The sequence below is a fragment of the Oculina patagonica genome, chromosome 13 (genome assembly GCF_052425735.1).
Source record: "Oculina patagonica isolate OP01 chromosome 13, crgOcupat, whole genome shotgun sequence".
In the NCBI taxonomy this organism is placed as follows: domain Eukaryota; kingdom Metazoa; phylum Cnidaria; class Anthozoa; order Scleractinia; family Oculinidae; genus Oculina; species Oculina patagonica.
Window position 1 is genome coordinate 17350259 of NC_135770.1, and position 24756 is coordinate 17375014.

The 24756-nt window shown below is 39.5% G+C and overlaps 1 protein-coding gene and 1 long non-coding RNA gene across 2 annotated transcripts; one reads left to right on the top strand and one right to left on the bottom strand.

Annotated features, from left to right (window-relative positions):
- The first annotated feature begins 10056 nt into the window (after window positions 1-10056).
- On the top strand, window positions 10057-11614 carry LOC144634527 (uncharacterized). The gene is made up of 2 exons (XM_078493501.1): window positions 10057-10158; window positions 10891-11614. The coding sequence occupies exons 1-2, from the start codon at window positions 10084-10086 to the stop codon at window positions 11575-11577; spliced, it is 762 nt and encodes a 253-aa protein (XP_078349627.1). The 5' UTR covers window positions 10057-10083; the 3' UTR covers window positions 11578-11614.
- A 7946-nt stretch (window positions 11615-19560) lies between these two features.
- Window positions 19561-21548, bottom strand: LOC144636681 (uncharacterized). Its single transcript, XR_013567590.1, has 3 exons — window positions 21406-21548; window positions 20825-20875; window positions 19561-19783 (listed from the first exon to the last, which is right to left on the bottom strand). It is a non-coding gene; the product is annotated as an uncharacterized LOC144636681 (long non-coding RNA).
- Window positions 21549-24756: the final 3208 nt, after the last annotated feature.

Here is a 24756-nt window from a genome sequence, read left to right on the forward strand (position 1 = left end):
GGGGGGTTCGAGGGGTTCGAACGAACCCCCTTTGGAGGTCAATAATGGAAGAATAAAAACACAAACTGTTGATTTTATAGCTTTTAGCAAATAGTGGGGGAATGGGAAACGTCGCAGTGTCGCAGCGTTTACATTACCCTGCAAGAAAACGATAAAAGTATCATCGGGAAAGTATTAAATTGTAAGGAGAATGGGCTCTCCTCACTAGCTCTCATGCATATCAAGTATCAGTATGCCTGTCGATCTGGACGAAATTATCAATCTATTTCAAGGCCTTCACCCGAGGATGATGCAATTGTCAAGTTTGCTTTACGAATAGTCCTGTAGTGAATTAGTTAGTAAGTGGCCTCAATATATCCTAGTGACCTAGTATTATATGTAGTAAAAATAATCCCATCGTTGAAAAATATTTCCTTGACAGGCGTTTGGGATTTGATAAATGGAGTATCAATAGACGAAAGGCGGGGAATAAAATTTCGGGGGACCCAGGTGATACGTGTATTTAGTGCATATCGACGCTTTGACGCTGCTTTTAGTACATTGACGGTGGAACCGAGGGGTGGGGGGCTTAAGCTTTTACACTGAGATGCCTTTGCAGCACACGTCAAGCTTTTGTAAAACGTTTAGTGTACTAAGCCGGTATGTAAATGTATCAAGTTAACAAAACGCCGGAAATATTGTTGTTTTGACTAAAAATACCTGTTATTTTACACTCCATCGAGTTTGAAATATTGACGTGCACAATGCTAAAAATAGGCCTCTAGATTTCAAAATATTCTGGGGCACATGCCCCCAGACCCCCCTAGAGGCTCGCGCCTTCGGCGCTCGCATTTAATAACCCCCTAATAAATATTCCTGTCAATACGAACACCCTTCCAAAAACCTCAGCTACGCGCCTGGTTGTTGTCCCAAAACTTAACTGTCGAATCATTCGACTCATGGCTCGAGGCGTGGAACATTTATGAAGCGCTCGTGCTCGATGTCGAACCGCTTCGTTACAAGGAACTCGCCCGCTACCGGGATGTTATTCAAAAGGCTAACAGGAAATTCGTGTGGAGCGCCGTTTACGTTTATGATGTGCAGTTTCGCGAAGAAAATCAGCCCTCGCACGCGCCCAGACTCAGGTCAGCAAACCTACACCTGGAAATACGAGAAATGGTTCACCAGCAACGGCAAAGAAGGCTGCAATCTTTTCCAGCGGAATTCCTGCCAACAAGGAACTGAATGCAAGCGCGCCCACGTTTGCAAGGCTTGCCGGGGGGAGCACTCTCTGGCCGATTGTAAACACGTTACCGGACATTAATTCGCCTTTTAACATTGATACCTGGACGGACTGCTTATCACGCTACCCTGATCAAACGCTCGCCAATGATTTATTGCACGATATTCATTCCGGAGTAAACATCGGTTTTTCCGGAAACCGTTACAGCCAGATCTATGATAACCATTTATCAGCTACAACAAACCCCGAGGCGGTGGCGAGAGAGTTGGAACGCGAACTTTCTCTTAATCGTAAAATTGGTCCTTTTCTTACACCGCCCTTTGCTAACTTTGTCGGATCGCCGATGGGCGCTATTCCTAAAAAGCGCTCGATGCCTGCGAAATGGCGCATAATTCACGATTTATCATGGCCCGCCGCTCACTCTATCAACGATGGTATTCCCAAAGAACTGTTCTCTTGTACCTACGACACACTTGACCACGCGATCTCGCAACTTAAACTCCATGGACAAGGTGCATTAATGAGTAAACTTGATTTATCTGATGCCTTTCGACACATTTTAGTGCGTCGCGAGGACTGGGAGCTGCTCGGATCCACATGGCCCATTGATATTAATGGAACACTCACCACTGCTTACTTTGTCGATGCCTTCTTACCCTTTGGATTACGCAGCTCTCCCGCGCTCTTCCTCAAGTACGTGGATATCTTATCGTTCACCATGCGTGATCGTGGGGCCACACCCGTTTGGAACTATCTGGACGATTTCTGGACATGCGGACCCCCTGCCCCAGATCCCCTCTGCCAAAACAACTTAGATATCATGCTCAACACCTGTGCGGATCTCGGCTTCAATTCAAATCCTGCAAAGACTGTTGTGCCATGTACAACCCTGGAACTGCTGGGAATCGAACTCGATAGCGTTGCTCAAGAGGCGCGCATTTCACAGAATCGACTTGATGAGACCCTCGATTTACTTCGGACATGGCAAACCAAAGCCTCTTGCACAAAGAGACAGCTCCAGTCATTGATTGGAAAACTGAACTTCATCTGCTCGGTATGCAGACCAGGCAGAACGTTTCTTCGACGAACGATCGAACTTTTGTCAAAAGGGTCCCACCCGAGTCATCATATCCGTCTCAACAAACGGTTTTTCAAAGACATAGAATGGTGGTTGGCATTTCTCTCTGACTGGAATGGTCGCAGTATGTTCTACGATGAACAGTGGCTCAGTAATGTGTGCCTAGATCTGTTTACTGATGCCTGTGCTGAGTCATTTGGAGCGTTATTCGGCACCTCTTGGCTCTGCGCAACCTTTCATGACGTCGGTATTCCCACTCGTCGCTCCATAACGTACAAAGAACTTTACGCCATCACCATGGCAATCATCGTGTGGGCTCCCTCGCTAGCCTCACAAAGTGTTTTGTTTCATTATGACAATCAATCAGTCGTACGCATTCTGGCCTCCGGTTCCAGCAAATGTCGCCACATTATGTCCCTCGTTCGTTATCTTTTCTTTATCTGCTCCAAGTTTAACATTGTATTAAAGGCTGTACACATCCCTGGGATACTAAATTCCGCTTCTGATGCCTTATCTCGATTACAGGTTCAACGCTTTCGCAAGTTAGTTCCCGACGCGGACCTCATGCCGACGCCAGTCCTTCCGCTAAACTTGGCCGACTTCTAGTGAAGGCTAAACACTATTTCCATAAAGGCTTAGCTGACAATACCCATCGCACATACAGTTCTGCACAACGCCAGTACCTCACGTTTTGCGAAACGCATCAGTTGACTGCCATTCCCGCATCCGAAGAAACACTCTCCTTATTCGTCGCCTGCTTAGCTGACCGTTTAAAACCACAGTCTATTAAAGTGTACCTCGCCGGCATACGTGCGCTACACATCAGTCACGGATTTCAAAATCCTCTAACTAACACTATTAAGCTAAAACAAACATCGAGAGGAATCGAACGCGAACGCTCCAGTCCAGCCAAACAGAAACTACCGATAACCTTTGACCTTCTGTGCCGACTTCAATATTTAATCGACCCACACTCCGACGACGATGCTGTCTACTGGGCGGCCATGACCACCGCCCATTTTCTACTCCTACGCGCGGGGGAATTTACAATCACAAACAAAACTTCTTTATGATGTCGAAACCTTACTCCGCCTACAGGATGTCAACTTTCACACCACGCAAACTGGTGACGAATATGTAGCTCTACATCTTCGAAAATCTAAGACAGATCAGCAACACCGTGGAGTGGTACTATATGCTGGTCACGCTCGTCACGCCGTTTGTGCAGTCTGCGCTTTAAAGACAAATCTTAAAATTCAACATGCTCGCCCACGTTCCACCCCAAGCGACCCATTGTTCCAACTGTCCTCTGGATTCCCACTCTCCCGTAGTGATCTGACCACTTTCCTTTCAATGTTACTCCGACTTGTGACCCCCAACATTACAGTGGACACAGTTTTCGCATTGGTGGTGCCACGTCTGCGACCATCGCCGGACTGAACGATTATGAGATTAAACTGCTTGGTCGCTGGTCCTCAGACTGCTATAAAAGATACATTCGCTCTCCCTTAAGTCTCTTCCTGAACGTTGCTCCTCGCATTGCTAGGACTAAGGACATTCCTTACCAATATGCCTCTCCCTACCACTCTAGCACTTAGTCTTATTGGGCCACCTTTTGGGCAGTTTGTTTTGTGTCCCAATATATGCATTACATTAAACTGCTCATTTGAGGCCCAAACCTGTGTGCTACTTTCTTGTGGTTAGGGGCAGGGGACATTAAGTGATATTAATATTGTTAATATAGTTTAATGAAGCCAACACGTGTTAGCATCGCATTACATAATTGTACATTCGCTTATCGCTGTTTAGTTCGATCGTTTAGCTGTTTCCCTACCCTCCCTACCCCCTAGCAGTTTGTTTTGTGTCCCAATATATGCATTACATTAAACTGCTCATTTGAGGCCCAAACCTGTGTGCTACTTTCTTGTGGTTAGGGGCAGGGGACATTAATCTATCCTGACTCCCTCTAGTTTGCACTCTCCACAGATTCTAATTTGCTTTCTTCAAATTTTAAACAGGTTTTAAGGCTGGTTGAAGTCGGTTTAAAATTGTCTTTAGGCCAATTACCAGAGGACTTCTGAGTCTGACTGAATATATAAGATCGTGGCATGGGTTTATATTCGCGAGGCCTTATAAATGGAATGATTTTGCGTCTGAGATTGCGGGGTTTATTTTCGAAGGGGGAATGTTACGGCATTTGTCAAATCTACCTAAGGGCTGGGGAAGGCCTTCGACATTTGCAGTTATCTTCTCGGCTTCATATCGGGACTTCTAAGTCATATTATGGTATTTTTGCTTGTCGCCTTTCGCGCTAGTCAATCGCCACAACCAGTTTTAGCTAGTTTTTCTTGCCCATATTTTAAATTGCCGCGTACAATTTTTCTGGTATTTTGTTTGCATTAAGCTTTTTAACTAATTTTCTCTTGTTCATTCGCTTGCTTAGCCACTAACTTAGACTTGCACCAAGTCGCCTTCTATAGCCGAGCGTGAATCTCGATAACTCGACCCTCAGTAACTCGAACCTTCCGCTAACTCGAACCTTTTCCGATTCCCGTCCAAGTCGTTTTCTTACTAATTTTACCCTCGATATCTCGAACCCTTTTCAATTTTTTGGGATTCATGACAAGTTGTTTATACAATAAACAATAAACAACTTGTCATGTCCTTCCTACATTGTTGTGTCTGTTGTTTTGCTGAACACAAACGTTTTCCCTTCGGTGGAACGCAGTGACATGGCAAATAACTGGCGAAACTTCTACATCACTGACCACACTCATTTTACCTCCAAAGGTTCTGATGCCAAAACAAAGCATCAATTATGGATATTGAAAATTGAACGCACTTTGTGATGCCAAATAAATAAAAAGGGCCGTAGGTTTCGGCTGACCCAAACACCACACCTTAATTCTTGTTATATAGTTCAAGGACTGGACAAGTTCCACACGGAAGTAGCAAGTCGAGATATCCGTGTTGCAGACATTGCAGATGTTTACATCAAATGGCCTTCAGCTAATTCATACCTAGGTTGGAAGTCGTGATGTACGTGTTGAAGACAGCGGATGTTCACAAAAGTAGCCTTTATCTGAGTGTTGCAGACACACGGATGTTTTACAAAACGTCGCTCATAACTGATGGTCCACCCAGTTTAATTCATCCTCGGAGACCCAGGGGCAGTGAGTGGGGGCGACGTGCAGCTTATCGGGACAACGGGATTTTCGGGCGAAAGTTTACAACATAGAGCGTAACAGCCCCTGGGCACTTTGTCTTACCGAACCAGTTCCAGAAGCGTTTGAACTCCTTCCTCTTGATTGGCCACAAAAATATTTTTGTGGCCAATCAGCGAGGTTGACCAGAAGAGCGACTCTGACGTCTTCTTACACGAAGTTGTTTTCCTCATAGACTCGTCGTTGTTGTTAAGCCCATCCATCGGATGATACTACGTGGGTCTCAGATAAAAAAGCAAAACAAAAACAAAACAGCGAGGCCTGGGAATATGTTAAATGGTCACTTGTTAAATGTAGCATAGCGCAAGGAAACCAAAAGTTTTTAAAGCTATACGCGAGCACCTCTTGTTTATAAGTTTTCTTTTTGTTATTTAAATATCCAACAAATTAAACAAAAACCCTTTGTTTTAACTGTCAAGCTGGCAACAAAATAACAATAGGTGACGATAGCGATATCTTCGCTAACGCGTGGCCCGTGCAGTGAAGTACCCAGACCGTGGCAAGTTCCAGAAGTCGGGCAACGACCGAGAAAAATAATAAGAATTGTTGTTTACTCGAATAACTATTAAAAAGCGCGCAACTAACAGTGTAGAACTGGCAGTCGTCTAAGGCTTATTTTTTTCTTAGACTCTCCATGTAATAGCATCCGATTGATGGGCAGAGCATCCACGACGAGTCTATGAGGAAAACAACTTCGTGTAAGAAGACATCAGAGTCTCCTGGCCGGTCCTCGTCGCTGATTGGCCACAAAAATATTTTTGTGGCCAATCAGGAGGAAGGAGTTCAAACGCTTCTGGAACTGGTTCGGTAAGACAAAGTGCCCAGGGGTTTTTGTTACGCTCTATGTTGTAAACTTTCGCCCGAAAATCCCGTTGTCCCGATAAGCTGCCCGTCGCCCCCACTAACTGCCCCTGGGTCTCCGAGGATGAGTTTAATTCTGCCAGCTATTTAGTGAGAAAATGTGTGTTGCATACGAAATGCGTGTTTACAAAAAGTTCCCCTATGAACCTAATCCGCACATCAGTTAGAAGTCTAAATGCACGTGAGATATTTCCGGCACGTGACGTGAGATATTTCCGGCAAGATCTTGAATTTTCAAAATTGCACAATAAAGTTACTTCAGTCTACGTTCGTCTGGCACGGGGTTGCTCACTGTTGGAAATTAGCAAATTACCACTACAAAATTCAAATCACGTCTCCGTGCTTAGGTTATCCAAATATTATTATATAGCCACGAGTGTTTTACTGAAAAATAGACCACTAGTAAAATTCATACGAAACTGCATTCGGGACTGTAGTGGCGTATTTTCCATATCCTCACTAGTGAGGATATCGATGACGTCATTTCCCGCCTTTGCACGGTTGTTTGTGCAAAGCTGCCAAACGCCGGTTGGAAATGGCGAGCTATCGATTCATGAAGTTCACTAAGTCAAAATAAAAGCTTTTACTGAGAAGCAGGAAAATGCTAACACGAAGAAGAAAGCTTCATATCACTTGAAATTGTTTAAAAGAGCTTCTTGCTTGTGGAAAGTCAGACGAAGGGAGGGAAAATCAAGAAATTCCAGCTGCCGAACCGGCAAGACTTCGCGATCAGAAATCAGAGAAGCGGTGAGTTTGAGCAGAAACCGGAGATTTCAAAACGGTGAATTATATTATCAGTGGCAGTGATGAAAGCTAATAAACAGAGTTTACATTTACGTTATACATCGTCTGAAAGCTTCAGTTCGCGAAATTTTGCCTTTCAGATTGGCAATTTGCTCAATTAGTATATTTAGCCGTTGCTCGTGTTTTAATAACCTTTTGATGAATGAATAAAAATGTTTTAACTTTTACTTCATGCATGTTTTTTGTCTATATAATAAAAAGAAAATTACACGGTGACTTGAAGATATGAATTTTATTTTCTCGTGGTAAAAGCAATATTTTACTCATTCGCGGAAATATTGCTTTACCACTCGAAAATAAAATTCATATCTTCGCGCCGCCGTGTAATATCCTCTATATCTGTGGAGACATTCCTATCAGATATTAAATTCACAGAAAGGGTATCAGCGCTACAGCATAAAAATGTAAACCGAAAGGAAATCTTGCCCTTTGTAACACAACATTACCCATCAGTGCAAAACCTCAAACATGTTTTAATGCAAAAATGGCACAGGATACAAAACCAGCCTTCTCTACGGTAAATTTTCAAAGAGCCACCACTTATATCCTTTAAAAGCGGTAAATCCCTAAAAGACATGCTTGTAAAAGCAAAACTATAACGAAGTCAATGATAAAACATGGTATAAAATTCTCCACTTGTTGGGAGTAGTTTAGGCCTGACATTTCTTGCTACTTCCTACGTAGGCCAAATCTTGAAATTTCAAGATTCTGCAGGAAAATATTGAAATTTCAAGCTCCTGCAGGCGAAATATTGAAATTTTAAGATTCTGCAGTCAAAATATTAAAATTTCAAGATTCCCTAACTCGCGTGTTATAACTCTGTTATAACTCTGTTACATTATAACTCACGATACATAACTTATCGAATTGGCGGACCCGGCCGGGGGAGGGAAATGAGCGAAAATTTAGCGTGTAATTTTGATCATAACAAAAATTGAACTCAGATCACTAGATGACCTAGATTGCGAAACTGGCCACGATGTACATTTTATTGTCCACAACAGTAACAAAATATGTGATAATTACAAATTTATTGCAGGTTAAAGGAACCTCATACCTATGACCTGGCTATCATATTTTATTGTGTTCTTTAGAAGGCAAGTTTCTTGTTGTAAACCATCATATCAGCAGTGTTGGCATCACAAGCAACAATTAAAAAACAATCATGCAGTTATGACTGTCTTTGATTTAGGGCTGCATAATAACTTTGTGAAACGTGGCGCTTATGGCTTGTCCAAGGGAGGACAATGTTGTGTTGCATTGATTTGGCAGAGGTGAAATATAAAAAATTGTCCGTTATGAGGTCAAACGATAACCCCGTCAGCTGTCCATCTTAGTTGCAGCATGTATTTCAAACACTACACTCGCCGAATCGTTCAAATTTACAGTTGTTTAATGTTAAGGTTATAATTAGCAAGACCTTCCTCAGCCTTTCTTAACAACGCAGACCCTACCCGAGTTAAAAACGATGGTCTATAAGCAAAGTTGGACTTGTTACCTTCCCAGGCCGATACCTGATCCACACGGAAGTAACAAGTCGAGTTATTTCTGTTCTGGTCGTAACGGATGTTTACAAAAAGTGGCCTTCAGCTAATTCACACTGAGATTAGAAGTCCAAGTGTGTTTGTGTCGCAGACACAGCGGATGTTTACAAAAAAAGCCTTAATCTGATCCACACCGGGGTCAGAAGTCCAGATGTACGTGTTGCAGACATAGCGGATGTTTTCCAAAAAGTCACTCATACCTGTTCCTCCCAATTAAATTCTGTTTGTTAAATACTAGGTGTTGTAGACATAGAGGATGTTTTACAGAAACAGCCTGACGCTGATCCGATCCACACCAGGGTCAGAAGTCGTGATTTGCGTGTTGCAGACACAGCGGATGTTTTTCAACAAGTACCCCATACCTGATTAAATGTGTGTAGGGGACGAAATGGATGTTTTAAAAAAGTTTCCTTTCTTTGCCTAATCCGCACAGAAGTTAGAAGCCCAGATGCAGAGGATGTTTTACGAGAATAGCCTGTAACTGATCTACACCGGGGTCAGAAGTCGTGATTATCGCGTTGTAGACACAGCGGATGTTTTCAACAAGTACCCCATACCTGATCCACAAAATTGTAATTTAAAAATTCTGCCGGTAATATATTAAGTAAATGTGTGTTGCAGAAGAAATGGATGTTTACAAAAAGTTTCCTTTCTTAGCCTAATCCGCACAGAAGTTAGAAGTCCAGTTGTAAGTGTTACACAAGGACATAGCAGATGTTTTACAAGAATGACCAAGAATAGCTGATCCACACCCGGGTCAGAAGTCGTGATTTGCGCGTTTCAGACATAGCGGATGTTTTTACAAAAGGTATCCATATCTGATTCGCCCAATTACTGCCGGTTATATATTGAGTGAATGTGTGGTTTTATTCATTCCGCAGAAGAGCATCTACTGAGGTAAGCAAGTAAGAAGAAACGTTTAACACAGTTAATTAGTTTTTATTTAGTTGTTCAGTTATTTAATTTTTCGGTGGCCTGGGATACTGTTCAAACATTTATTATTTAGTGTAAACGTTTCGCATCGACAAACCTCCTAATAATAATAATCTATAATAACAATCTTTATTGCTCTCAAGATAAAAAGTAGATACATTGTGATTATGCACCGCTACTCATGAGGTCGAAGACTCTTTTGAACTTCTAGAAACAGGCACATACTGTTTATCATTCACTTAAGCCCTTTTTTACATCAAGTTCGTTCCCTTTTAGTTCACTCGGGAGCCCACAAGACGCCCTGTATATGGTCACAATAGTTTCTGATTGTTGTTAAATTTCCTTATCTGTGAGGTCTTTAATGTTCAGTCATATTCTCACATAGGCTGCGTTGTTGGCTTTTCTGGAACAACCATCATGAAGCTGAGCCTGTATTGTCTGCTGTTTTTGGTTTCAGTGAGTGAAATAAGATCATATGTGGTCACGAGATCTGTGAGTACATTTCGTAATGGAATAGAAAATATTTAAAAGTGTTTTTTAAAGTAAAGTTAAAGTAAATATACAATTTTCAGTAACTGGAAGGCCTAGGGTGAGCCCACTTCATAATTTGCTCCAGGTTTTTTCGTCGTGTGACTCATCCCGTACTTTTGCTCGGCCAAAGCGCAAAGAGGCTAGGGATTCCTCCGACTGACCCGCGAGTCACTTCGTTTTCCCAATCTTGATCTGCCAACTACGCGACGATTAAACTTTTTACTACTCATTTGGATAATTACGGTGGTCACAAATCATGAGTCAAGAACGAATCGCCACAACGTAAAACAAAATATAAAAGAAGTGACTTTTGCTTTATCCGAGTTTTTAAGAGTAGTTAAAACGTCTTGCCGACCAACAGAAAAACACACACTCAATAAGCAAAGACTCAATAAGCAAAGAGGTAATAGGGAAGTGATTGACCTAGAAACGGATGTTAGGGCTCAAATTGTATCACATACTTGTATATATTGTTGTTCTGTAGTTAAAATTTGTCATCTTAATGAATTTAACTCAGTGTATCATTTTCCATTTACTATAATATAACTTACCATTTCTTAACTCACCATAACTAAATAAAGTAAAGTATTTTTGAACTCAGTGTACTATTTTCAATTTACTTCAATGCAACTTACCATTTCATAACTCACTGTACCAAAAATAAAATTAAATTTGTTGGATTTCTTATTACAGATCCCTGACGGTATCCATTTGCAAGTAGACTACGTAAAGGCCAGATCCTGTTTGGACTACATGAAACATGGCATGTTTGAGAACGGCTTCTACTGGCTTCTTGATGATCAAGATAAGCAATACGTGGCTTACTGCGATCTGTCATCAGAACCGGGAGCAGCCTGGACCCTAGTCATGTCCTGGAACCGAGAATATAAAGATTTACCGCAGATTAAAAGCAATGGCTTTATGCAAGACGCACCAATCAACCACAACACCCCAAACTGGTACATCTACCGCCAGACTCTGGCTCGAATGAAAAGCCTCCGCAGCCGATCCACATACTGGCGAGCAACCTGCAGCTTTAACATCATGAAACAAAAGATTGATTACAGAGATTACATCAGAGGCAAGTTCAGCGACTTTGACCTGACGTTTGTTGGTAACAATTGTTTCCCAGTGGATTACGTCAATATCCGTGGGCATGCAGCAGGGAGTGGTACAACCGTAAGGTTCTGGCAGGGGTACAGCTACATCCTCCACACCGACAGCTCAATGCCCGGCAGCTGTGCCTTCAAACCCAACCCTGGAAGTGTTGCCAGTGAAGACAACTTTGGTTACTATGGCATAATCAACACTAATTTCCGTTGCACCATGGGAGACGATCAGACCACTAATTGGTGGTTTGGTGGCTACATGGCTGACTGACAATGTATTAGTCGGTATATACGCAAAACATGTTCTCGGTTTTACTTTTTTGCATAAAATATAGAGACGCGTTATCCCAGAGAGAGTAAAAAGGAAACTCTAAGATAGACACTGATTTCAAACAGAAAGCATGTGGTTTCTAGATATAGGTACACAATTAAAATAATAATAATAAACATCTTTCAACAGCAAGAAACTGTGAAGTGATTTATTTTTTAACAATCTGTCACAAACGTGTTTCCTGTTAATATAAAGTATTTTTCTTCATAAATATTAAATACAAACCTTAAAGCTAAAAGCTATTTACATGTCGATTTATAATTTGGAATTTAAATCACCTCAAAACTCACATTTTTCTTGTTAAAGCATACAAACAAATTACAAACAAATTGAAAGGTACAAAACTCGAGATGGAGAGGGAAATTGAGTGTTCTCAGCTCTCCATAATTTACATGTTTAATATTATTCTGACTCCCCCTAGTTTGCACTCCCCACAGTATCTTATTTGCTTATTTTAAATTTTAAACAGGTTTTAAGGCTGTTTCGTCGAAGTCGGTTTAAAATTGTCTTGAGGCCAATTACCAGAGATGTAGACTTCTAGCTTACGAAGTTCTGAGTCTGACTGAATGTATAAGATCATGGCATGGATTCAAATTCGCGAAGCCTTATAAATGGAATGTTATTTGCGTCTGAGATTTGGGGGCTTATTTTCAAAGGGGAAATGTTACGTCATTTGTCAAATCTACCTAGAGCTGAGGGAGGCCTTCGACATTTGCAGTTATCGCCTCGGCTTCATTTTGGGACTTCTACGTCACATTATGGTATTTTTTTGCTTGTCGCCTTTCGCGCTAGTCACTCGCCACAACCAGTTTTAGCTAGTTTTTCTTGCCCTTATTAATTGCCGCGTACAATTTTTCTAGTTTAGTTCGCGTCTTCACAACAAATAAAAAGCGGGATTTCGTGTTCAAAGCTTTATTTCGCGTCTTCACAACAAATAAAAAGCAGGATTTCATGTCCAAAGCTTTAGTTCGCGTCTTCACAACAAATAAAAAGCGGGATTTCGTGTTCAAAGCTTTAGTTCGCGTCTTCACAACAAATAAAAAGCGGGATTTCGTGTTCAAAGCTTTAGTTCGCGTCTTCACAACAAATAAAAAGCGGGATTTCGTGTTCAAAGCTTTAGTTCGCGTCTTCACAACAAATAAAAAGCGGGATTTCGTGTTCAAAGCTTTAGTTCGCGTCTTCACAACAAATAAAAAACGGAATTTCGTGTTCAAAGCTTTAGTTCGCGTCTTCGCAACAAATAAAAAGCGGGATTTCGTGTTCAAAGCTTTAGTTCGCGTCTTCGCAACAAATAAAAAGTGAGATTTCATATGCATGTTCCAATTCTTTTATAATAAAGCTACTCCAAAGTTGGCTGAAAAGAGCGAATTTGGCAAACGTTATAAGCAAGAAGTACAGTAATCGGCAGTGCCTTCCCTAGCTAAAACCACAAAACTGCAAAAAGGCCGCCCATAGTTAACTCAACAACGCAAAACAAAAGGATTGTGATTTCAAAATACTTGTAAAGGTATAACAAGAGTGACTTATGAAGAAGAAAAGCAGCAAATATTTACGGGAAGACAAGAAAACTAACACTATTAATGTATTCATTGTACCACATAAAAGTTGGCTCAACACTTCAGTAAAGTTTGTACCTTTCAGTCTTGGTCTTGTCCTTTCATACATCAATTAACTTGTTAGACTCTCAGCTCACTTTCGTTTCGGTTTCAGCAGTGCATAAAATACTTAGTAGTCTTGATGACAGCCCTGGGGCCGTAAACATGTAAACTTAAGCCGGCGACACACTAAGCGATTTTATTCGCCGATCGCGGCGAATTTGATCGCCAGCGAATGCCGCCAAATTTAATCGCCGATCAGTTCATGTCAGATATCGGCGTTTTTATACGCCGGTCGCAGCGATCGGCGAAAATCGAAATCGCTCCACCGGGAGGGCACATTGAGCGATTTTCGCCGTTCGCGCCGATCGGCGAATAAAATCGCCAAGTGTGTCGCCGGCTTAACAAAAATCTGTAAACTATTGCTTCGTCCGGCTTGCACAAGGCGAATAATATTCCCAATAACTATTGCTTCGGGCCTTTCCTTAAACCTTAACTGTTTTCACAATTTTCCAGGATGCGTAGACGACTTTGGAGGTGATTGTTCGAGGAAAATCTTTGGAAGAAAACTCTCACACTCGCTTTCCTCGCGTTTTTCATTCAATTCAAGAAGTGAACACCGCGCCACAAATTTTCCCGCCTCCTCGCACCAACACTTCGTTTACATCAAAATGAAATGTCCAGTCGATTTATAGTAAATAAAACAATTATTCCATTCGCCCTTGTAGGCTACGAGTGGTTATAGCCAACTCGGAGTTCGACGGAGTAAACGACGGGAACTTGCAGCTATAAAACTCGACATAACTAACTGCAAATGCACACGTCATCTTATTTACGCACGGCCGTGCGTAGATAACGAAACATACCATGATCGCTCAATAGGAATAAGATAGGGCTTGCACGCGCTATGTTATAAAACATTCCATCGCGCACTGATGTTTCCCTTTCTGTGCATGGAAACTTTCTTTTTTTCCCAGGATAGCTGCTGGCCAACATCCTTTTGCTGGTGAAAAATTCAGACGAGAGAGAGCGGCATAAAGTCTTCTTGGCCACGTTTATTTGCCAACCAGTTTCTGCTGTTAGAAAAGGAAGTGTTTGAAGCGGTTGCAAAGACGGGATTCTGTTGAGCCAACTGAGGAACAAAATTCAAAACCACCGAAAATTTAGCAAACACAAAATCATTATCAGCTCATGCAATAAACCATTTCACAACAGACATTTACATCACTCTGTTGCTTTATTTCACGAGTCCAATGTAGAGTTGACAAAATGGGTTGAGAATTATTTCAATTTCTTTTGCATTGGACGCTCGTTTTTCATAAAATATACTGGTCACGCTTTGTGTGCTTTTTCGCGTACTTAGCGTGTTGGTTATTTCGCACGCAGCTTTTGTTTTTTAGCTTTGCACGTTTGTTTGTTCTGCTGCGCACGCTTTATTGTGTTTAGTGTGTCCTGTGAAACAAAAGATTCAGTAATGAGACAAGTTTCTGAACATGCTTAAAGCGTGCTAAAATCGAAATATTATGTGTTAAAGTCGAAGCGTGTTGTGAGCGTGTTTTCACCTTTGTCCCTGTTTTCCCGTGGAGGGTCACATTTATAACAAACTCATTGGCTGCGGTCACATCTATGACGTAACTAAAGTTTAACTATAGTTAGTCTCAAGTTACGTGACCTCATACCTAACTATAGTTAGTGCTTTCTGTCGTCTTTGCGGTCACACCAATGCAGTTTAATATAGTTAGTTCTGATTAGGTTGTGAATAATTTGGTATTTAAATTAGTTCATGACAGCCCTTGTTGTTTATTTGTGTCCCGTTTGCACGGCATTTCGGCGTTGAAGAAAATAAAATGAAGTAAGGATGCTAGAAACCGAAGAATTCAAGCTTTATTTTTGCTAACATTGATGATATGTAATTTCTTGGCATGTTGTTTTTCTTGTTTTCCTTCCCTTGACGCTTTGTTTTGCATATTTATGTTCATCTCGCACGTGCGAAAAGAATTGTCGCATTCTGATTGGCTTTTCGTTTGTAAACTTAAGACTAACCCATGAACCTTGCTTGGGTATAACTATAGTTAGTCTGTATTGTTTTGGATCAGCGAGGCGTAAATTTTCTAACTATAGTTAGGGCGAACAGAGAAGCGGTCACATTACCGAAATAGCTAACTATAGTTAACGCCGTCCTAACGCCTAGTTAGCAGTCTAGATGTGACCGCAGCCATTGTTAGTTAGGACTCGGTTTGCAGTATTAACCGTTTGTCGTATTTACTAAGTGCGGCCATGTTATGTATCATTGAAATTCAAATGTCAACAAAAGCTTCCTTAACTTAATAAATTATCTTTAAAGGTAGCCATGAACATGCCTGCTTCAGTCATCTCTACTTGGAACCCAAAAGAGCTCAAAAGTAAACAAAGCACTTGATCACTAGAGGCCTTTTTACTCTTCTTAATGGAAACATTACAATTCCTTGGCAGGTAATATGTTGCTATGTGATATAAATCACCTTTTAGAATTTACCAGGATGATTATTCATTCGACTTAAAACCAATATCGCCAACCTTAAAAAAATTGTGATTTGCAATCGTGAAACAGTTTCCCAGTTTCCAAATAGTAGGTTTCATTTCAAACAAACAATTTATTGCTCGTTTAACCCGGTTTTGTTAGAAAAACAACATTGCATGATAGCCTTTAATTTCGTGACTTGTAATAGGTAAACAATTGGCGCCATATGAGGGCAATTCCGAAAAAACCACCTGTTTGAGTATTAATCGCCTTTCGTTTCGTGATCTGTAATGGTAAACAATTAGCGTTATGTTTCCTTGAAACTCAAATATCAACAAAAGCTTTCCCTAAACTTAACCAATTATCTTTAAATGTAACCATAAACAAACCTCCTTTGTTATCCCTACTTGGAACCCAAAAGCAAACAAAGCACTCGATCAATTACAGACCTTTTAAATTTCGTAAAATGGGAATATGTTGCTATGGGAAAAAAATCAGCTTATCAGAAATTTACCAAAATAATGCATCGACTCAAAACCAATGTCGTCACCCTCCAAAAATTGTGATTTGCAATCGTGAAACAGTTTCACAGTTTCCAAATAGTAGGTTTCATTTCAAATAATTTATTACTCGCTAAACCCGGTTTCGTTAGAAAAACAACATCGCCTTTCATTTCGTGATCTGTAATGGTGAACAATTAGCGCCATGTCATGTGAGACAATTAAATATAAACGTTTCGTCTTCTTAGGAGAAAGTTTAGTTGACATTAACTGTCTTTTTCATTTACTTTGTGCTTTTAAACAGTCACGTTATGTATCCTTGAATTTAAGATGTCAACAAAAGCCTTCTGAACTAAATAATGATATTCGTAGGTAACAACTGGCACCCCTGCTTCGTCATCATTACTTCGTAGTGCTCGTCAATTTATTTTAAAAAAGTGACATTTTTTTAGCGTTACTTTCGCCTTGTTTTAGCCTTAAATTTGAGTTTCAAAATACAAGAATAACTGCTAGCATTCACACTCTCTATGGCTGCTTTTACTTTTGTTGAAGATTATATGATAAGTGAGAAATTGTAGTTTTATTTACTCGGTGAAAATTCTATATTTTTATTAAATATTAAAAAAGAGCCTTGGGAAGGTGAATGCAACTAAGCATGCGCTCTTTGCAGGCCCAATTGGCGCCAGTAAGTCTAGATAGCTGAAACCAGCAATTAAACACAATTTTCGTTCTTGACAGATGTCAATGTTATATTTGATCGATACTATCGAGGGCCACGTAAAGCACAGAAAGCCACCGATTGCATTCAGTTCTTCACAGAGAGCTAACCAGTAACGAAGGCTTATTGCAGAAGAAGAAAACACCCGTGAACGAGAAAATCCCACTGTGGTGAGTCATGTTTGTGGCAAGTTTTGTAATATTAAAACTGAGTTAGTTAATATGGTTGCTCGCGTTTTCGTGCTCTAAAGCCAAACGAGTTCATGAGGATAGTTCTCACTCAAAAACGTTCCTGTTCATTTTGCAAATTGCAAGGCTCCAAAACATAGTTTACTGTTGCAAAGCCGACCGCAAATAAAAAAAATTATAGCAAAATCGTACATCTACAAAGCCAAAGAAAACTGTTCAAGCTAGAATTTCTTCTTCTTGGATTCTGTTAGTGAGGAAACCTATGGATGACCGATCCTGAGAAGATCGACGACCAGTTACAATTTTTAATTTTATCGTTTTAAGCCCTTTTAAGCTTTAATTGTTATAAAAATATTGAAAGAAATCCTTTAAAAAAGTGAAATTCATATGTGATATTTTTATAGTTTTGTGTTTATTTGAATGGCTGCGGATTTTTTACTTGTGAATATTCAGTCAACGATGCGAAATTTTATGCACCGTTTTAGCGCACTGTGCCTTTACGCCGTCACTCGGATTAATTAGTTCTTTTAGTAAAAAAGGTAAGCATGGTTTCGTGCTCAAAGCGTTGGTTCGCGTCTTCATTAGTATCAATAAAAAGTTAAGCAAGGTTTCGTGTTCAAAGCGTTCACAAGTATCACTAAAAAATTAAGTAAGGTTTCGTGTTCAAAGCGTTGGTTCGCGTCTTCATTTGTATCAATAAAATGTTAAGCAAGGTTTCGTGTTCAAAGCGTTGGTTCGCGTCTTTACAAGTATTAATAAAAAGTTAAAATTTGGTGTTCAAGGCGTTGGTTTGGGTCTTCACAAATGCAAGTATCAATAAACAGTATATCAAAGTTTCGTGTTCGAAGCGTGGGTTCGGGTCCTCACAAGAATCAATAAAAAGTTTAGCGTGGTTTCATGTTCAAAGCGTTGTTTCGCGCCTTCACAATTTTACGTATTTTTTTGGACTCTCGTCTTCTTAATCAGTCCGACGGGCACACCGACGGTCAAATTTTCCCTAGGGAGCACCTGTGAAAATTGATCTGATTAGTGCCAATTTACGCTACCCACTCCCCCAATGAAGCAAAATTGTCATGCCGAAAATTTTCCGATTAATCACGAGCTTTTCCGCTTAGCTTCCGCCAAAGTCCCTCAGTGCTACCAATAACATAAGGACTATTGTTTAATGCTTAATGTGAGAAGTTGAGCCGGAACGATAAACCATTTCTTGATACGACGTATAGATAAACTTCCTAATTCAGGACCTATGAAAGCAAATGAACTGCAGCATTTATAGTCCAGTCAAACTAAGTCGTTTCGTTGTCCAATCCAAAACAGATTGTAACAAAAACAAAACATGTCTTATTTCACTCCAAATATATTGGGAAATAGCATACTAAAAGTCACCGTGAATCGGAGTATTGGAACCTTGAATTATTTTACAATATTTGAACAACCATTAAAATTAAAAAAAATCATGCATACCTAATGTGAATTTTAACAAGTAACGTATAGGGGTTCTTATCAACAGAAATAATGAGGCTAGCAAAACCAAAAATGACAAGCCAACAAATCAGTTCACAGAAAGTGTAACAGTTATTACTAAACCTACCGGTTTGAAATAACACCACTATTCTGCGTTTTTTGATAGCTTAGAGAAACGTACTGCCAGTGGATACTAACATAGGTGCCAGGGTGGTGACAAAGCATGCTAATCGGATATTTTCATTAATATATAGATTTAGGCAAGCCTAAAAGCGGAGCTCCCCAGTTATTTCCCCTTAATAATTTTTTAAACTGTTTTTTATTCATGTTACTTTCTTTATATATGATATGTATCCCTTTTCACTATGAACAACAGCACCAAATAAGAGTTAAAAAATCGATCAATCAAAAATATCATTAGTAGTCTATGCATAACCTTGGTTCTAAAGATACACTCGCAACTCTCAAAGTTAAACAAGAACAAAAAAGGGTTGCTCTGGAACATATCCATACCCCCATCATAACTGGTATGTTACAGCTATACATAGCATACAACTGGAAAGTTTTGCATATAGCTTCACCCCCCTCCCCCAAATGGGGGCCCTATACGATGGAATGGTGACAATGATGGTCTTATTATTGCCTAACACTAAACTGGAGTAAAAGGTAGTGGCAAGCAAAATTTTGACATTCTGTCATTCTGCCAAATAGGGTCCCCAAAACGATAACACCTTTTTCCTTCATATGAATCCCTTTGCCCTTTGCTTAATTACATGTAAACTTAGCAAAAATTCTGGAGAGGCATAAATACTGTTTGTTAGTTCTAAACTCAGGTATAGATTGCTTGGCAAAAATTTTACCATGCCATTTTACCATTTTACCATGCATTAAGAGATTGATGAAATGTGTATCTCATTATCATAATTACTGTTCTAGAAAATTGCAGTGTGGGCACTGGGAATTAAATGTTTAGGTAGCAGGATGATTTTTTATGTACATGATTGTAACTTATCTGGCTTTATTTCATAAACTTTAAAATTACACCTGTCCTTATAAATAAATTGTATTCTACACACAGTACATCTGTACATGCAATGAAGAATATAATATAATAATCTGATTGTTCGTTTATCTCTTTCTGTGTCTGCAACTCTGTGGAAATTCTGCTACTCGTGTTAACCCTGAAAAAGGCAAAAAGGCATAAGATTTGTTGATGATCATTGCCATCAAATGAATGTTTATAATTTTAAATTAGTTTAAATTGTTCAGAACACTCTGCAGATGCATAAAAAAGAGATAAATTTTTCCAATTTTTGCCTGGGCCAGGGACTGTGTTGGGGGATATGTTCAGAACCAAAAAACTCTTTTGACCTACTGAAGGCATAAATAGTGCTATCAATAAGACCTGGCACATGAATGAGCTTTGGTGGGTGTTTTGGGGTCAATCACTGGCTAAAATTCATGAATTCCCTATTAAATGAGGTGTCTTTAGACTCGTATATTGCTCTCTGACAGGTGCTGTTGAAAGCACTGTGATTAATTCCACGAAAGCTTACATATTTTCCCCTTTCTTAGCGATGTAGCTAAGAAAACACTATGCTGGCTCATCAACAAGCCCAACTGGCTTTTCTGGCCTTAGCAGCTCTAAAAGTTTATCAACTTTTTGTTGTCATGTGAAATTTCAGCTGAGTTAAAATTCTATTTCTTTATTCGCCTACATGTAGTACCACAACAAGACAATTTATGTTAAGTTAGGGCTTAGGCTTACATGTAGATATATATTAAGGTTAGCTGTTAACAAGCGGAATTTGAACAGGTCAACTTGCACTTCTCCCACAAAATAATTACAAGTATTCCAGTAATTTGTCGGGTCAGGTAGCAGATCTTGTTGGGTTTTTTGCCCTCCTACCCCTCCCCCCATCCCCTCTTTTCTTGAACAATGAAAACATTGGTAGAGTAGATGGGAAAAAAAGGGACATTTTGTATGTATATTTACATGTGCTGTTACATGTAAATTGTGTATATTAAATTCCTCAATAGGAACCACGATTTTAAGGAAACGTAAACTTACCAAGCAGTTAAAACACTATCATTTTTCAAACCCCTAAATTTTACACTTAAAAAACAAGTTTCATGCACTAATGTAGATTCATATAAACTAAACTCTGTCACAGAGCATTTAGAGAAGTAAAGGTATAAACTGACACTAATGTAATGCTTACCTTCATCATCACAGACATTAACTGCACCCCTTGAATTCCTGTTTTCCCTCACTAAAAACAAAATGTACACATATCAAAAACCCATAAAAGGTATGCAAATCCTAATATAGCAAGATTTAGAAATGCAACAGATTTGCTTATATGAAATTAATGATAAACTCAAACTGCCTCTTACAACCTCCATAAATAACGGTCACTCAATTAACCTCGTAAACCTTGATGTACATTTGAATGTACATGTATTTTAAATGTGCTTTAAATGACATTTTCCTCATTGCAGACAGTCACATTTTAAACTTTTTTTTATTTCAGGATCGAAAACTAACCTGCTACTCTTGTAGTAATTCAGGCAAAAAATATCTGATTAGTCACTGCTTTAGGCTGGAAAACTTTGAAAGGATTAAAAAATTGTACCAGTCACAACCGTCAAGATAGCAATGCTAATAGCCACAATTCCCCTCTGGTTGTCCGGGGCAAGTAGATTTTCCTGTCAAGCAATTAATTTTTCATGCCTGCTTGCATAATGGGTAAAGGCCCAGGCATGTCATGATCATCTGACTACAAGTTAATTATACAGTCACAAGTTTGCTAATACACAGTGTCACATGCACTGTCCTAGGCCAGCAAAATTTGAGAGCTGCTTGTTGACCACAGGGCAAACCGGAATTTTTTCCAAGTCCTTATCCTATATTACAACTGATCAATTTGGTTGTTATAACATAAAAAAAGTTCATGATCTTACACATAACAAATTAGAATCTGTGCTTTTTTCTTTATTGTAATTTATAAGAATCCAGGCGTAGTCAATCGATAGAAATCGATATCTCAAATCTGTCGATACAATCGATATCTATTGATATCAATCACAAATTGATAATCGGTAATCGATAACAATAGAACTCACAGAAAAAATTATTATCATTGTTATCGATTGAGAAAATCGATAAAAATCGATAGCAATCGACAGTAATCAATAACAATCACTAATCCCAAGGAGCCCCTGGAGGTGTAAATGTATATTCGTTTTAAGGTGATTCCCTAGTATTGCATTGCACATCCTTACTGCGCAGAATTTTACGCGTTAAAGTTACGCTTAAATTGTTATAAAAAATTATTACGCTCGCCATGCGACGTGTTTTAGTTAACACCACATCAACGCACGTTTTTGTTTCGCGTCACGTCACCTCGTGTCACGTCATCCGTTTTTCATCTTTTTGAGTCAAGCAGATACACGAAGTGCTCGGGCGTATCTTTTCTCTCAAATTTTATCCGCTGCTCAAAAATAACGCTATACGTGTTGACAGAAAAGTAAACACATTCACAAAACAAATTCACTTAATGCTTAAAAGGATCAAAGATAATACACTGACCGGTAAATATTTTGGTTGTGAAAACTGAATAGCGCTACGACGCCTGAGAGCACGAGTCATCAATGACGCAACTCACGTGGAAAAATAAAGCAAAGTGAGATTGCTTTACTTTATTGGACACTTATTTAGAAAAAAATGCGGAGGTTGGCACTTCATTCATCGAATTACCATGAGGTTGCTCGAAGAGCCTTTGATTTACTTCAAAATTTAACTTCTCTTAAAGGAGAAGTTCACTCCAGAATGGCCATTATTTTTTTTACGCCAATAAAAAGTTTATGCAAAGATATGTTATTCGCCAAAATTTCAGCTTCTAACGAGCACTTAAACCCTACGAAATCCTTTTCTGAAGTAGCCCAAAACTCGACAACTGAACGCCGCCATCTTGGAGCTGTTAATGTATGCGTGACGTCAAAGAGCTCAGCCTGAACTTGAGCGGAAAAATTTTAATTACTTCAAACTCCTTGTTTCTTTGTAGTGACTTTTGTTTGTCAAAATGCCTGTTTGTGCAGCTCCATTTTGCTTAAACAGAGCTCTAAGAAATACTAAAAGAGGTATTTCCGTTTTTACCGTCTTTCAATATTTAAAGAACAATTGCTCAAAAGCGGACACAAATATTTGTATGTTCCGGCGTTAAATCGGGGTCCGATCGAGTTCATTATCGAAGTGCAATTTTTTGCAACTTTTTCCTACGAGACCCTCGATTTTTCTCGTCGTCCCGCTCGACAATCTGTCTCTGGGTCTCCGAGGATGATCATGTTACCAATGTTGCAGTATTGCATACGATACGTGCATGTTGCAATCGAGATTTGTGACAAACAGAACACTGAAACAACCAATAAGTCCATAAACGGCAATGTCGCCAATGTTTTTCGCGGTAATAAACGTCCTTCTCCACTGTTCGCGTCAGTCATGACGACATGAACGCGAACATTGCTGTTTCGTTTTGTTTACAGCATCCATCCTAGTTATTTTACGCCGGACGTTTCCTTGAACATTATAAAAAAATACCAAAGTAGCAGACCGTACCAGTTTGTCGTAGCAGTGCTACTGAAAAGAATATATTTACTTGTTTGCTTGGCCACAAATAATCGCCGGGACCTCGATCAAACGCCCCCAGGGTTTATTTAAAAGTTAGCAGTTTTGACCCGGCGTTTATACGAAGCCGGCGTTTAATCGGGGACTCGCGTTTAATCAAGAAAATACGACGCGTACGAAGTCAACAACAACAACAACAGAGAGTTTCTCTGGTTGATTAAAAATCCTCCCTGAAATAAAGTAAAAAAAAGAAATAGCATAATCGTAACATTGGTTGGTATTACGTCTGCCTTTTTCTTTTTTTGTGCCGGGTGTTTTCACTCATGAGACTGTATCTGTGATCTTCTTCGAAGCAGTCTTCCGTATAGTTTTCGGAACACACAAATATTTATCTCCGCTTTGCCAGGAATTTTTCGTTTCTGCCCATTCTTATAATCCATTCGTGAGCAATTTTTCTTTTAGATATTGAAAGACGGTGAAAGGTTTTTTTTGTATCTCTTGGAGCTTTGTTTGAGAAACATGGAGCTGCACAAACAGGCATTTTGACAAACAAAACAAGGAGTTTTGAGTATTCAAACTTCAGGCTGAGCTCTTTGACGTCACGCATACATTACTAGCTCCAAGATGGCGGCGTTCAGTTGTCGAATTTTGGGCTACTTTAGAGCAAGATTTCGTAGGGTTTTAGCGCTCGTCGGAAGCTAAAATTTTGGTGAATAACATATTTTTGTATAAACTTTTTATTGGCGTAAAGAAAATAAATGGCCATTCTGGAGTGAACTTCTCCTTTAAGGTAAACAACCAACCGGCAAAGTTTAGTTGGAAATCTATGAGCAGTTCTATTTCTTGGGAATTACCTTAAAGATATTAGATGGCGTTAGTATTAAGTAAAACAATACGAAGATTGATATCGATTGCTATGGATTGTTCTCGATTATCGGTTTATCGATTGTCTACGCCTGGAAAAATATGAATAAAATTATCAATTTATTCCCAGAACGGCTGTTATCAGATTATAAATACAAAACTTTCACAAAACATTTTCACTCACTAAAATAAGGAAAACTAAGCAAAGTTCTCAGTAAAAAATAGCATAGGACATTGAGAAAACTATATTTCGCTAAGGCTGTCAGCTAGCAATGTCCCCTATTGGGTCTGACTCGAACACATTCTTACAAATTTGCAGATACACATGTAAATTTTGTTCTTGTAGTGTAACTGGAAATTTGCTCTTTCCAACGTTTTAAAGTGCTTTGTTCCTCCTACTTCGGTGATTTAACTACAGGATAAACAAATTTATCGCAGTAGAAGCTGTCTGCTTTTGAATACAACTCGTGTTTAAGACAAAACGAATTTCAATAAGGTTACACGAACGAGTGCAATTAGATGGAATGCTTGTTAATCTAAATAACAGAAACTTTTCTAATCTGTTAAAAAAGGAGCATCAATAATAAGCTTAGCTTACCTTGTTTTCGTAACGGGATTTTGTCTTTGACCGTCTTTGCTTTAACTCAACAAGTAGCTTGGAAG